At 40.2% G+C, this 14,016-nt stretch overlaps 1 protein-coding gene across 1 annotated transcript in view; it reads left to right on the top strand.

Moving 5' to 3' along the window:
• The window catches only part of kiaa1328 (KIAA1328 ortholog), a 43,986-nt gene that overhangs the window by 27,184 nt on the left and 2,786 nt on the right, over positions 1-14,016 (top strand). Inside the window, exons 6-10 of the mRNA XM_088337968.1 lie at positions 1,234-1,580; positions 3,632-3,838; positions 3,906-3,965; positions 4,047-4,117; positions 4,990-5,098. Coding sequence (XP_088194094.1) covers positions 1,234-1,580; positions 3,632-3,838; positions 3,906-3,965; positions 4,047-4,117; positions 4,990-5,098 — 794 coding nt within the window. The remainder of the gene's footprint in view (positions 1-1,233; positions 1,581-3,631; positions 3,839-3,905; positions 3,966-4,046; positions 4,118-4,989; positions 5,099-14,016) is intronic.

Raw genomic sequence — 14,016 nt, 5'->3', positions numbered from 1 at the left:
ATGATATTCTAATATTTTGAGATAGGATTTTTGAGTTTTCTTAAGCTGTAAGCCAAATTCAGCAATATTCAAATAATAAAAGTCTTGAAATAGTTCAGTTGATGTGTAATGAATCCAGAATGTATGACATTTTTGTTTTTTTAATTGCATTACAGAAAATAAAGAACTTTATCACAATATTCTAATTTTCTGAGACAGTCCAGTATATGTATGTGTATATATATAAAATCCGGGGTCCCCAACCTTTTTGAAGCTACGTTTTTTTTTCATTGTTTTAATTAGCGCAAATCGCACCTAGTTTGGTATGAATTTCTAAATAACCTATTCTGATACTACTATGTTGTTACTATGTTATAATCAAGTTATATGTTGTAAGTAAGGTTAAATAGACTCAGTCAACTATTTAAAAAATAATTGACTAGAAAAATCACAATTGGTACTGGTGAGACATTTTCAGAGCATGTCTGCGAGCACCTCAGCTGTCCTTCGGGGACACCACGTTGGAGACCCCTGGTATATATGTATATTGGAAAGCGCAAGGAATGTTTGTGTAATGTTTGTTCTCCAGCAGAAACCGTATAATTTTCCATAATCAAACACTTTTGAAAAAGTGCCAGGGTGCCACTAGGGAGTGCCATAGAGTGTGGCTCCAGAGCTATCTGCTAGAGGGAGTAGACGACTGATCAAAATTAAAACTGATTGTAAAACTTTGAAAAGTGTCATTCCCATAGAAGATTGCTGCGTTAATCACGTCCTTATTCTTAAAACGTGTCCCACTTATTGATTGGTTATGGCCATATTTCTGAGCAAATATAACAATATGTGTATCTTTATATTTCTTTATAATAACAAGCTTCGTTTTTATAGTCATCACGCTTTGAATTTTCCCATCAGCATCACTGCAAGTCTTAGGAAGTAAAGCAAAACCTATAAGTTTGTTGCACAAAATTCTGAACTGAATTAAGAAAGAGAGCATTGTGGAAGAAGTATAGTAGGTATGATGCTGTAACGAGGGGCCGAAAAAAAACAACTTATTTCACTCAACATAAGACGAAGGGTGTCTGCTTGAGCAAAATCACACATTTTGAGGTAAAAATTCAAGAGAACATGAAGGTATTGGACCATCGATGCCACTCAAACAGTTAATAAAAACTGCTTTTTCTCTTTCCAGTACCTTTTATGTGTAGAACCGTTGGTGAAAAGAGACTTATTATTTTTTTCTCATGTGTCCAGGTGCCGAGCAGTGAAGAAGCCATGAAAGACCATACAAGCAATGCTAATGGTCTACTGTTTGATGGCTCCTATCTCAGTCTTGCCGCTACTCAAACAAGTCCACCTCGAACCCACAGAAAAAGTAGTGCAAGAAGAGAAACACTGCCTGCTGTTGCTATTTCTACACCCGCTTTCAATTTTAATAAGAATTGTCCATCTGATGCTGGTGAGATAACTCCGAGTCAGACAGGGGAATTCAGTAGGCGGGACTATCGAGGGGGTTTGCAAGACTGTAACTACGGCACTCGGCATCGTATGACAAATGACCATTACCTTGGGAGAAGCGGTGAAAGAACCTTTAGCCAAAGGTATGTACCACAATATTTTTAGGTATTTCAAATGTATGTGACAGGGGTTGGCAAGCTACCGCCAGCGGGCCACATGAGGCCCACAACTGTTTTTCACTCCGGCCCGCCAAACAAAAATGGTCAAAATTTTATGATGATACATGTCATGGTAAATAAATTACAGTGGTACCTCGTCGTATAGGCTTAATTCGTTCCAGGATTGTTCTAGCTCACATTGCTAGTGTAATGAGCAAATTTTCCCATTAAAAATAATAAAAAATGAATTGGCCCGTTCCCAAACTCCCAAAAGGACAAAACTAACCCTAGCTATCTATAAATACATCTTCCTGATCACTAAAAACACATTCAAAAAGTAATTTAACATAACAATACTGTAAAAACATAAATAAGATATTAACAAAAAAAGTTTATTATGATAATGAGCACTTACAATTTTTATATAGGATTTTTTATTCCCCGCCCATTTCGGCTCTAATCTGGATTCTCTCGGTCAATGGCAGCAGAAAATAACATCATTGTATATTGCTAATATTGTCACAGTATTCTAAATAGTCAGTCTTTCTATAAGTAAATAGTTGCTGCGTCGTGTTTGTAAGGTTCATTATCGCTTAATAAGATTGATTTGCAATTATTAATAAAGGAAGCAATTGGCAGATGTTGACAGGTATGAAATCGAGAGACAATTGATAATATGTACGCACCTACTGTACACTCAAAATGAATGTTACTGTAACTTTAAATGAACGTAAACACAAGGCAATGTTACTGCATTTTTTTTGGTCACAGTTGTTTGCATGCGCAAAGTAGAAGAGCTGATCCTGGTGATGAGCATACATGAGTTAGTGGTCTCAAACAGTCACTAGTAGTAGTCTCTGGGACTGTTCTTCGGAGTTACCACTGCTCTATAAATTAAAAAGAATGTTTAGGTGCCACTTAACCTTTGTGTCCCTTCTTGTACCCCCATCTATATAAAATACAGTGGTTAGCGCGTGTGCGGCACAGTTCAGAGGTCATGAGATCAAACCTCCTGTGTGGAGTTTGCATGTTCTCCCCGTGCTTGCGTGGGTTTCCTCCGGTCATTCTGGTTTTCTCCCACATTTCAAAAACATGCATGTCAGGTTAATTGGCTGGTTCAAATTGTCCCTAGGAATGAATGAGCGAGTGAATTGTCTGTCCCTGTGTGCCCTGCGACTGGCTGGCAACTAGTTCAGGGTGTCCCCTGCCCACTGCCCGAACATAGCTGGGATGGGCTCCAGCACCCCCGCGACCCTACTGAGGATAAGCGGTGCAGATAATGGATGGATGGATATAATATAGTAAATAAAGTACTACTAATAAAAATGTGTTAATTTGGTGCCACTCCCGTTTCCAGTGTCCCTTTGTGTGTCTCCCGCTATAAAAAATATAGTTATATGTTAAAGATGCATATAATGATAAATAAAGTGGTACTAATAAAAAAGTACTGTATTTATCCTTGTTTAATGTGCTTTTTCTTTAACCTAAAAATTCTTCAAAGTCTGGTACAAGTTATACCCTAACGTCTTACTACCGTTTTATCGCTAGCCATTGGTTGTACTGTATTGGGGTTCGATTGCGTTGGTGAGAACGCTCAACTCTAACCAGTGGACCACCAGTAATGTAGATGACATTCTAAAAGGCATTAGATTTTATCACACTATCTTTAGTATTTACCAGAGATAATTGCTAATTTCGTTGTTACAATGACAAGTAAAGCTGTTCTATTCTATACAATTGTCATTGTAACATGTGAAACATAACATTGTCCAGTGCTTAGAATTTTGTGCTATCACCGCTGCAACCTGGTTTGGATTCCCGTTGCATCCAACCGCAAAGTTTGAGCGAGGAAAAAGTGAAACATAATAAAACACTGATTTTTAATCAAAAATTGCGCGGTATTACACAAATAATTACGGTAGTCGTTTTGGTGGCACTCTTGTCCTCAGTGTCTCTTGTCTGTCAACAACCTCATAAACAAAATATATATTACCAAACTTTTTAACCCAAATACAGCCGCATAATTTTCCATACAGTACCCATAGAAAGATCGAAAATAAGGAAGCCGCGACCGTCTCGCTACTGGGTCGTGGCGACTGGGAAGAAAAGATGCAGCAGCTGCTGCTGCAGAAGATGCAGCTGGAGATGGAGAGAGAGAAGCTGCAGACACGTCTGGCCGATCAGGAGGAGTGGATCAGCAGACAGAACCGGCAGTTGGGCCAGTCACATCTTGAATGCCAAAAGTACGTTCCAAAAATAAAGTTTTGTTGTTTTGGTCTTAGTTTCTATGTTTTCTCATGTGTATGTCAGGCCTCAGGAATCATGCTTGGCTCAGACGGACCCTGCTCACAGCAAAGATTTGGCCTCCAGGTAAAGTGAGCAGCTGACAATGATGAAAAAAGTGTGTTGTTTTGAGTTAAGGAAGAATTCTGACATTTTTGTATTCGACAGGGGGAATCCTCCTACTCGACAAAGCTCTCATGACACTTCAAAAACTTTGCCACTGGATCAAAAACGTGGAGGTGCGTTTCTCAAAAACAACTACTGTATAATTAGGACTATAATGGACTCCTTTAAATATTGGTCTTAAGGGAAATTGTTTTTTATATACAGTAGACCCCTGAGATACAATATTATATTGCTCTTAGGTGGAGTATGTAAAATGAAATAGCTGTATGAATAGAAAAAGAATAGAGTTTACTTTTATTGTCATTCTATGTAACCATGCACACAGAACGAAATGTCGATACACCCGACCCGTATAGTTAAACTGTAGCGAGCCGATGCAGCCGCAGCCACACAGGGCGTCGCCATTTTAGACCCAACTGCTGTGTTGGGAGTCATTAGGTGACCAAACCCCCCAATTCCAACCCTTAAGGCCGAGCGCCAAGCAGGGAGGCAATGATTACCAATGTTGTAAGTCTTAGGTATGACTCGGCCGAGGCTTGAACCAGCGACCTCCCAGTCTCGAAGCGGGCGCTCTACCATATGGTAATTAGCTAATGCTTTCCGAAACCCTGTTACTCCAGATAAAAGCATCAGAATCACAAAATAGTACATACAGTAGTAAGCACTATTTATGTGCAATGTACGTGCAAATGATTAAGTAACATTAAAGATATACATGTAAAAGAAAAATGAAATCGTATTTACCTTTTGTGTGAGGATAAGACTTGGGCTGGTCAAGTGGAGTAGCTGGTGGATGCAGAAGGTGCTGGGGACTGCGGATCAAAATGAAAACCTCAAACGTTTAAGGCTTGCAGTAAATTAAATACAAATGACAAATGGAAACGTGGTATGGCGGGTCGCTGTGTCATGGGGGTGTGCTGTATTACCCTAATATTAGTATTTAAGCTCTTCAGGTGACGTGTAGTCTTCTTTCTTTCCTCAACAGAAACTTCGGCGCAGTCGACAAAGGACGCTGCCTCGTCCCCCGTCGAGTTTCCTGCAAGCCCTGCTGAGCTCACTGGAGGACTTGCGATTCAAAAGACATCGGAAAAGAGGTAAACTTTTCACTGCGCACAGACAATTTAATTAACAAGGAGATGCAGCAGGAAACGGAAAGAAAACCGATGCTGTGGATTTATTCAGATGGCTTTCTTTTAAACGTCTCAATATTCTGTCATTACTGTTTTTGTGACTTCTCCAAATATTCTCTTAAAGCGTAAGACTTCGAAATGTCATATTAAATTAGACATCAATTAAAGCCTCTGCCTTATTCAACAACCCCTAGTGGTATAAAAATACTTATATTTTAATCAGTGTTTTTCAACCAGCATGCCATCTGAGCACATTAGTGTGCCTTGAGACCTTGTCTAGAGTGCATCAAAAAATTGCCCAATCGTATCTTTGTATGAATTGTGGCTTTCAGTGATCAGCCGACTAAAATTAATTCTTATTAGTAGGTGGCAGCAGATTCTGTTTCATTTTTATATCCTAAGTGTCTGTTCAAGAGTAATACGGTATATTTACTTATTTTGTTTGCTTAAGCTATTAAATATTGCACTGCAAAAGTGAGGAAATATATCAATAAAGTAATAATTCTAGAGCAAATAAGCCCGGAACAAAATTACTTACTCGCTTTGGAATGGATGGAACGACGGCGTCCCCTTTTGGGTAGTTCCTGAACGTACCATAGTGAAATTTGATAACATGAAGTTTTGAATGTAATTAAAACATCTAAGGCTGTGTATTGATAAAATAATTTTCTCACCGTAAATATGTCGATTGGAGGGGCATTCTCAAGTACAGAACATTACGCAATTTTTTTTCAGTTCTTTGGCTTTCTAACAAGTTTAGCAAATTCAAACTCCGTCATCTGATCCTTGTGGTCTCAGATATCTGACACCACGCCCAAAGAGGCATGACCTGGTCAAGCGTCCCTGGTCCATATGAAAAGAGGAGCTGATCGATAGCTCGCGCTTTTTTCTACTGCCTCGCATTGCGGCCGCGCGGGCCTACACTTTCGGCCTTGAGTTTTGCTCGTGGGCCAAACGTTGAGACAATACGGAGCATGAGACCAAATCTCTCCGCAACAACAAGTAAGAGGACCGTTTCAGATTTAACACCATGTTTGCTGGTTCTTGGGAATGAGCGGTGTTTTTCTGTACAAGGGAATATCCCCAAATCGACTTGAATTATAGCGGGAAACTTTCTTTTTGTGCTAGTAACTTTCAGCGGTCAAAAACATCCATAATATCCGGCGCCTCCCCGTCTCCTTTTTTTTTTTTTTTAATCTTAATTCTCTGTGTTAATAAATTGTGTTCAATCGGCCTGGTTCTTTAAATCCCTTTTCCTGGGATTAGTAATTCATATCAGTACTCAAAGAACTCAAGTAATAACGTAATTTAAATTGTTATCACTGTAGGAAATCCTTGCATCCTTCAGAGAAATAAAAAGATTTATGGTGGAGCCCAAGCAACGTTTATTTACTAGCTTTTTCCGTTAGTCGCCAAACCTAACCACTTATACCTGCTCTGACTTACTCCAGGTTTTCACACTTTTCAACCGCTACGGGTGTGTCCAGCTCGCTCAGTCTTTTGTTGTTACTTATTGGAATTACCATTTGTTTTCATGTCCAATCACTGTCTGAAATTCATCCTTATTCACACAAGAAAATATGGAAGTTATTCCTCGGGCTTCGTAGACATTTCAGATCCATTGTAAGCGACAAAGACCTTTAGTGGCTAATTATTACACACAGTCACTTTAAGTTCCTCCATCTGAACATAAAAGTTCTCTCAAGAACTGTTGCATATTGTATGCGGCACATTTTAAACAGAAAAGTTTCTATTTCCCAGGGTAAGTGATGAGACATGTTAGTCAGGCTAACTTTTGGGCGGCGAGATGCTAAATGAAGCTTTTAGCGGGCTAGCTAGCGCCGCGGCCGGCCTGTCAGGAGACACGCTGAGTTCCATTAGTCGGCCTGGCAGGGACCTTGCAGCAGGTGTAATTGAACAGACTCCTGGATGCACACACTGCCCTCCTTCCCTTCCTCCTTTCCCTGCAACAGTAATGAGACGGCCAAAGCGAGAAGCAGCTCAAAAGCCGCTTTGAGGGCCAGCAATGCGCAAAAGGGGGATTTGATGCTGGTGGAGGAGCCACATGGAAATTGAGGGGATGCTCTCGTGGGAATTTTCAGGGCTGGTGTCAATAACGCAAGAAACCTTAGCAAAAGTTTACCCAACTTTTCTTTCCTTTGAATTCGTTTACCTCTGTCGTATAGCTTTAGCTTTTTTTTTCCTCCTTTTAAAAGAGAATTTTGATTGAATGACCGCTTCGGTCGAGCACACATACTAAGAGCAGTGACATGAATAATATCTCCATTTATTTTGAGATCCATTGCAATTTGATTTTTTGATTAATCTGTCAATTATAACTCACCGATTATTCAATACTTGCCACATGTCTATTTGTGATAGGTTTTAATAAAAAGAGCTAGTAATTATAAAGTACTGCTTTATTCTGAATTAACTCGTGTTACCGCTCCAAGGAAACTTCAACTCGACTTTGACCGATGATTAGCAATAGGTCAGTTAAAGGTTTTACTTTTGATGCATTTCGGTAAAAAGAACTGCTAAATACAAATAAAATAACGCTGCAACCAGAGTTAACTTGAATTAACGCTCTAAGGAAGCTTTAACTTGATTTCGGCCAACAACTTGCATTGTGTGAGTTAAGCTGCATTGAGTTAACTCGTGGGTAATATTAAGTGGCTCCTAGTGAGACAAAAAAACTTTCATCCAGTAAACAAAAAAAATCAATACCTGGCAAAACCAAATTAACTGTCATACCAATGTTCATTTTGATTAAAAAAAAGAATCGTAGGTCGAGAAATTAGTATATATTTTTTTTTAATCTTTAACATCGTGGAATTTCTACTTAGATCTGTGCTATGTCTCTCTGGCATTCTGCTGCGATACTGTGCTGTGCATCACTGGCCCTCCCTCGTACCACACAACACAATGCCATCTAGTGGTCAAATGTTACACATTGGGGCTTTAAAGCTTTTACTAGGTGAAAGAAATTTGATTAAAAGAGCAAGTAAATATAAAGTCCTATAACTTTAGCTAATTCGAGGTAATTTACATTAACACTTTAAAGAAAGTTCCAACTTGACTCTGGCCAACAATTTGCCACGGTTGAAGTAACGGTGTTTGGAGTTAACTCGAATTAAAGCTTTAACTTATCGTGAAGCCTTTCAAGAAAATTAACTGGTAAATCTAAATTAAGTAGTGCTGTAATTTAAGTTTGCACGAGTTAATTTATGTCAATGCTCTCAAGACGCTTCAACTTGACTTTCGCCAATGACTCGCAATGGTTGAGATAAAGGTGGTTTGAGTTAACTTGTGTTAAAGTTTTAACAAATGGGGAAGTCTTTTAATAAAACGAGCTGATTAATATAACTTGATTTAACCAGAGTACATTTACAGTAACTATTTGACGAAGGTTCAACTTGACTTTGCATCGTGACTTGCTGTGGATGAGCAACAGATGCTTTGAGTTAACCCGTGTTAAAGCTTTATTTGGCATTAGAACCACAGTAAAGATGTTTGAAACGAAAAAGCAACTTTATCGGGCGTGCTTTTGGCCAATGTCCTGCCGTAGGGGGCTGCACGGTGGCTGAGTGGTTAGCGCGTCTGCGGCAGAGTTCTGAGGTCATGGGATCAAGCATTCCTGTGTGGAGTTTGCATGTTCTCTCGTGCTTGCGTGGGTTTCCTCCGGGCACTCTCCCACATTCCAAAACATGGATGTCAGGTTAATTGGCTGGTCCAAATTGTCCCTAGGTGTGAATGAGCGAGTGTTTGTCTATCCTTGTGTGCCCTGCAACTGGCTGGCAACCGATTCAGGGTGTTTCCTACCCACTGCCCGAAGATAGCTGGGATGTACTTTAGCACCCCCGCGACCCTACTGAGGATAAACGGTGCAGATAATGGATGGATAGACTCGCAATGAGTGAGCTAATGTTGCTTTGAGTTAACTCATGTTAAAGCTTTAATTGCCATTAGAACCACAGTAAAGATGTTTGAAATGACAAAGTAACTGTATCGGGGCGTGCTTTTGGTTAATGACCTGCCGCAGATGAGTTAAAGGAGCTTCAAGTTAACTCATGTTAAAGCTTTAACTTCATTTGCACTACGATAAAGTTTTTGGAAACAAAACTTTACCTGGGCATGATTTTGGCCAATGACTTGCAATGAGTGAGCTAAAGTTTGCTTTGAGTTAACTCGTGTTCAAGCTTTCACAGCACTCCAATCGAGGCGTTAGAAACGCCAAAGCAACTTTACCCAGCAACAACGTGCCCGCCCGACGTTAGAACGTTCAATGTTGAGGCGCAAATTGCCAAACAAAAGCCGAGGCTAACGCGAGGTGACCTTATTAATCCTTTCATGAATCCTGTGCCAGTCGGTAATGAGACGCTTCCATCTCATCTCCATCTCGCCTGCCATTACACGCACGCTATTGATTGGTTGGGAAATTGACATGCGGCATATATGCTTCGGCCGTTATAGTTTTTTTTCTGTCGTTCTGTTTGGACTGCAAATGAATGAGGGCAGCAGGGTGAGACGGACATCTTTTAATGAAAGCGTGCAGTGCGGGTTACATATTTCAAACTCAGTGGGAGCAGCACTGGACAGATGTGTAGGATTAATAAATCAATTTTGTTATAGGTGCATATAGAACTTTAATCTGCTCTGAGGTGGGGACTGTAAGGTGAAATTGCCATATGGCGGGGGATGGAAACCAATGGTAATTAGCTAAGGCATTCCAAACCACCGTAACCCAGGTAAGGCCATTAAAATTTGATATAGATATTCAACATTAGTAAACCAAAATAGTATATTGTAGCTACTAGTTATGCGATTAAATTACTTAAGAGATGCATACAAAAGAAAAATGTAATTGTACTCACCATTAGTGTCCCTGGACTTGAGCTGGAACGGTAAATTTAGTTGATGGATGCTTAGGGTTTGGGCTTAAAATCACATCATTAAGTTTGGCGAGGGAGAAGCTCGACCGGCCCGATTTATTTTTTCTCTCTCTCTCGGTGGAGGATCTACTCAGCATGCACTTGCTTTTTCTCAAGAAATTATTTAGATAAAGAAAATACTTACCAAACTATCAGTTTAACTCCGAATCACTAAATCCAAAGAAATTTTCCTCCTCTGTGTCACTATAGAAGATGCGCCGCTTACTCTTTCCACCTCCCTTACGTCAGATGGGATTTCTGCTTTTTGCCAATAACTTTCAAGCTTTACAAACGTTCTGCTTTTTGGCCAAATCTTTCACTATTTGCAGTTTGTAATCTCCAGAATTCAATTTTGTTTTCGGTGCTATTTAGTTCGGTTTCACTTTCGTTCGCTGCACGTCGCCGAGATGCGCCAAACCGTTCATTTAGGCACTGCACTCACAGAGCACACTTGATTTGAGGGACTCAAACCCCAAGCTGCATAGTTTAGCCGAAAGGCATTGTTTGGCGCTGAAGTACGCAAATAAAGATTTAGGTTTATTTTGGGCTCATTTATCAAGTCAAGTTAACCCGTCGGGTTTAGGTTTATATACAACTGTTACAAAATAACAACTATAGATTTACAAATAAAATCACAGAAACCAGAATTGTTATATGAATAGTCTTTATTGTCATTATACAAACTACAATGAAATTGGAGGGCGTCTCCTTTCAGAGTAATAAAGCCATTTAGAGAGCAACTGGGGAGCTGCATGCTAGCTTCAGGTATTCTCGGATTGAGCCAGGTCTCTTTGATGATTTGGATACAACCGTCCTGAATATAGCAGTTTCCTAAGAGTTGCAGCCCTCAGTCATCCTGTCCATGTGTCATGGAGCTGGCGTTGGCGAGATACGAACTCTAGAGGCGTAGCGTGTGAGAGTCGTTACGTAGTTTAGTCGTAGCAGTTGGCTGTACCTGCAGCCTCACTATTGCCTTCTCTCCCGATGCAGCCTCAGTCTCTAACAATCCATTGAGCACCTGATGGTGATCACCATTTATTTGCACTCTTCTGACTTTCCTCAGAGTCTGATTTAATTAACGAGTTTCTTTTTAATGTAACGAGCCGACAAAAGGTAGCTCTCGCCGTGTTTCTGTTAACTGGGTGGACACATTGAATTTTGCACCTGCCCCGCTATTTGAGTGACAGGTTGACAGTCTTGCCAACCTAACTCACAAAGCCCTTACTTATGTGCCCATGTGATAGCATCTACTGTGTGCCGTCTGCTCAAAACACAATGCATGATATGTTGATATTAATGACAATAAAGACAATTCGATTCAAATTCGAATTGCATTTGAATTTGAATCGAATTGCAGAAGAACAAAGTAGCGGGGATTACTGTACTTTGAGTGGATTCAGGGTTGCAGTGATTTTTTTTTTTTTTTTTTTTGGCAAAAGTCCTTCAAGATGTTTCAATCCCTGGACTCCAAAGTTTAAAGTCACAAAGCCCTCTGAATCTGGACTGGTATTTTTCTTTTTGTCTTTCCTGGATCCAAACTGTACCCCCCCTCCTCTTACGCCCATCCCTTGTTATGGATTGCGACGGCCGTTAAGTGATGCATTATTCATTAGCAGCGTGTCGTCTGTTGATGGATGGCTGTTTGAGAGGCCCGTCCGTTAAATAAATCAACAAATAAAAATGCAAATTCTCACATTTGGCGAGACGGGAGCCGGCCAAAGTCCCTCCCCCGTGTTCACCCGCTCTGCAAAAGCTGCGTCTGCTTTCCGGCTCTCGGCTTTTCTTCCCCTCCCCCTTGGCCAGTCGCTCTCGCTTTTGCTCACACTCGCTGTTGATGGGCAGGAAACCAAATGAGGAAAATATGCATTTAAACATTTATTCTTATTAAATATTTTTAGGAATGCGCTGTCACAATGTTTTTTCGATTCTTGAAACTGATACTGATATCATTTTTTAAACCCCTGCCTATACAGTGATCCCTCGCTACAACGCAGTTGAACTGCATCATTGTGTTCTGCGATGGTTGTTATTGGCCACAAATAAATCAAGGTTTACAGATTGTAGTCCTTTAAATGGTTAAACGGATGATTGGGCCTGTAAAATAGTTTTCTCTTATTTGAATGCTTTGTAGAGTAGCCAATTGGATAATAATTGTAGAAAAATAAAGGTTTCTACTTTATTGATTTTGCCTGTAACTATCATGATCCAGAACAGGATCAGGACCCAATCGCATGACGTTTACCTTTTTTTTTTTACAGGAAATGTGGAATCATGCACGTTAGGCAGCAGTCTGGCGTAAAATGATAGGAAGCCAGGTGCCGACGAGATCGTAACAATTGCCTGAGTTGATATCGGACAGATGGGGTTGATACCGGACAGAACAGACAATGAAACAGGATATCGAAAGTAAATAGGACAAATTAGACGGGAATTAAAACTGGAGAAAAATATAAACAGGAAAAAAATAGACAGAAACAAAACTGGAAACCGAAATTAAACAGGACAAAATAAACGGGAACAATACCGGACAGGAAATACCAACAGGAACAGGACCGAATCGAAACCCACGTCTTGCGGGGCAGAAGTTAGTTGACTGACTGACGAAGTAGGAGAGCGCACTGAGTTTAAAAAGACGGAAAGCCAATCTGTCAATGAGCCGCAGTTGGCGCCACACAGGCGGGGCCAGTTGTGCGCTATGGCAACCGTGACAATAACTGACTCATTTACAAACCCAGCTCTCTAATAAACGAGGAATCACTCAAAATCCAATTATTTTTATGGGTGTTTTTATGTATTTATTTTTCTCTACGTCTCTCCGCGTGAACATGTCTCAAAGTAGAATTAGGGACTAGAGCTTGCCTTAATCCGCCTATACTTTAATAATAAATACAGTGGAACCTCGGTTTTCAAACGCCTCTCAGTTCGAACAAATCGGTTCTCGACCAAAAATTGAGAAATTCTTGCTTCGCTTTTCGTTCAAAAAATCGGAGTTCGAACGCCGGTACGCTAAGGTGCGATGTTGAGCGGTGTACGGGTGTAGATAATGTAGATTGCCCCCACAACTCGTGAAGAACTGTTATGACGTGCCCGCGCACTTCTTTTCGCTTTCGCTTTTAATATCGGTGGACGGAGTGTTTTAGCCCCTAATTATGCCTCGGAAGAAGGTCGGTGCAAGCAGCAAAGTTGCTACAGGTGAAAAAAGAAGAGTAGTGCGTACAACTATTGCATTTAAGAAAGAAATAATAGCAAAATATGAAGAAGGTATGCGAGTTTCCCTTCTTTCGAGGGAATAGACTAGAGCATGGCTTCTGCAGACCTTCACAAAGGTAAGAAATCCTATTCATAATTCTTTTCTTTATCCTTTAACCGCTCACCACTTTTTGTGGAGACCCAGGTGCTAAATGACGTGTAAATGACCTGATTTTTTTAGTTGTACACGTTCATGTTAGCGTAATCTTTCGTACGGAAGATTACGCTAACACGAGCGTACAATTAGCCTGGGTTAGCTTCATGTTTACGTTCATGGTAAGCGTTCAGGGTGTTGGAACGGATTAAAACGATTTTACATTACTTTTAATGGGAAAAACGATTTTCGGTGATCGAACAAATCGGTTTTCGAACAGGGTTCTGGAACGGATTATGGTCGAGAACCGAGGTTCCACTGTATAGTCAAAATTCTCTGCGCAGCCTTTTGAGACTCTTTGTGATTAAGGGCTATACAAATAAACTTGACATGACATACCAGTGGCAAAACACATTATTAATGAAAATAAATCAAAACAACAAATTATCATATAAACAATTTTTTTTAAATGCTCGTATGTCGTAGTTTTTTTAATGCTCGTAAGCTGGGCGAAAAAACATGAGGAGATAAATTGTGCTTTTTAGTGACTTGGAGTGTCCGTAGTTTGTATTTATCCTTATGATTTTTAGCACCTGTTTATTTGCACG

The sequence above is a fragment of the Urocampus carinirostris genome, chromosome 6, assembly GCF_059441175.1.
Source record: "Urocampus carinirostris isolate Australia breed hairy pipefish chromosome 6, RoL_Ucar_1.0, whole genome shotgun sequence".
In the NCBI taxonomy this organism is placed as follows: domain Eukaryota; kingdom Metazoa; phylum Chordata; class Actinopteri; order Syngnathiformes; family Syngnathidae; genus Urocampus; species Urocampus carinirostris.
The sequence above is the reverse complement of the archived record's forward strand: the minus strand, read 5'-3'. Positions and strand labels throughout refer to the sequence as shown.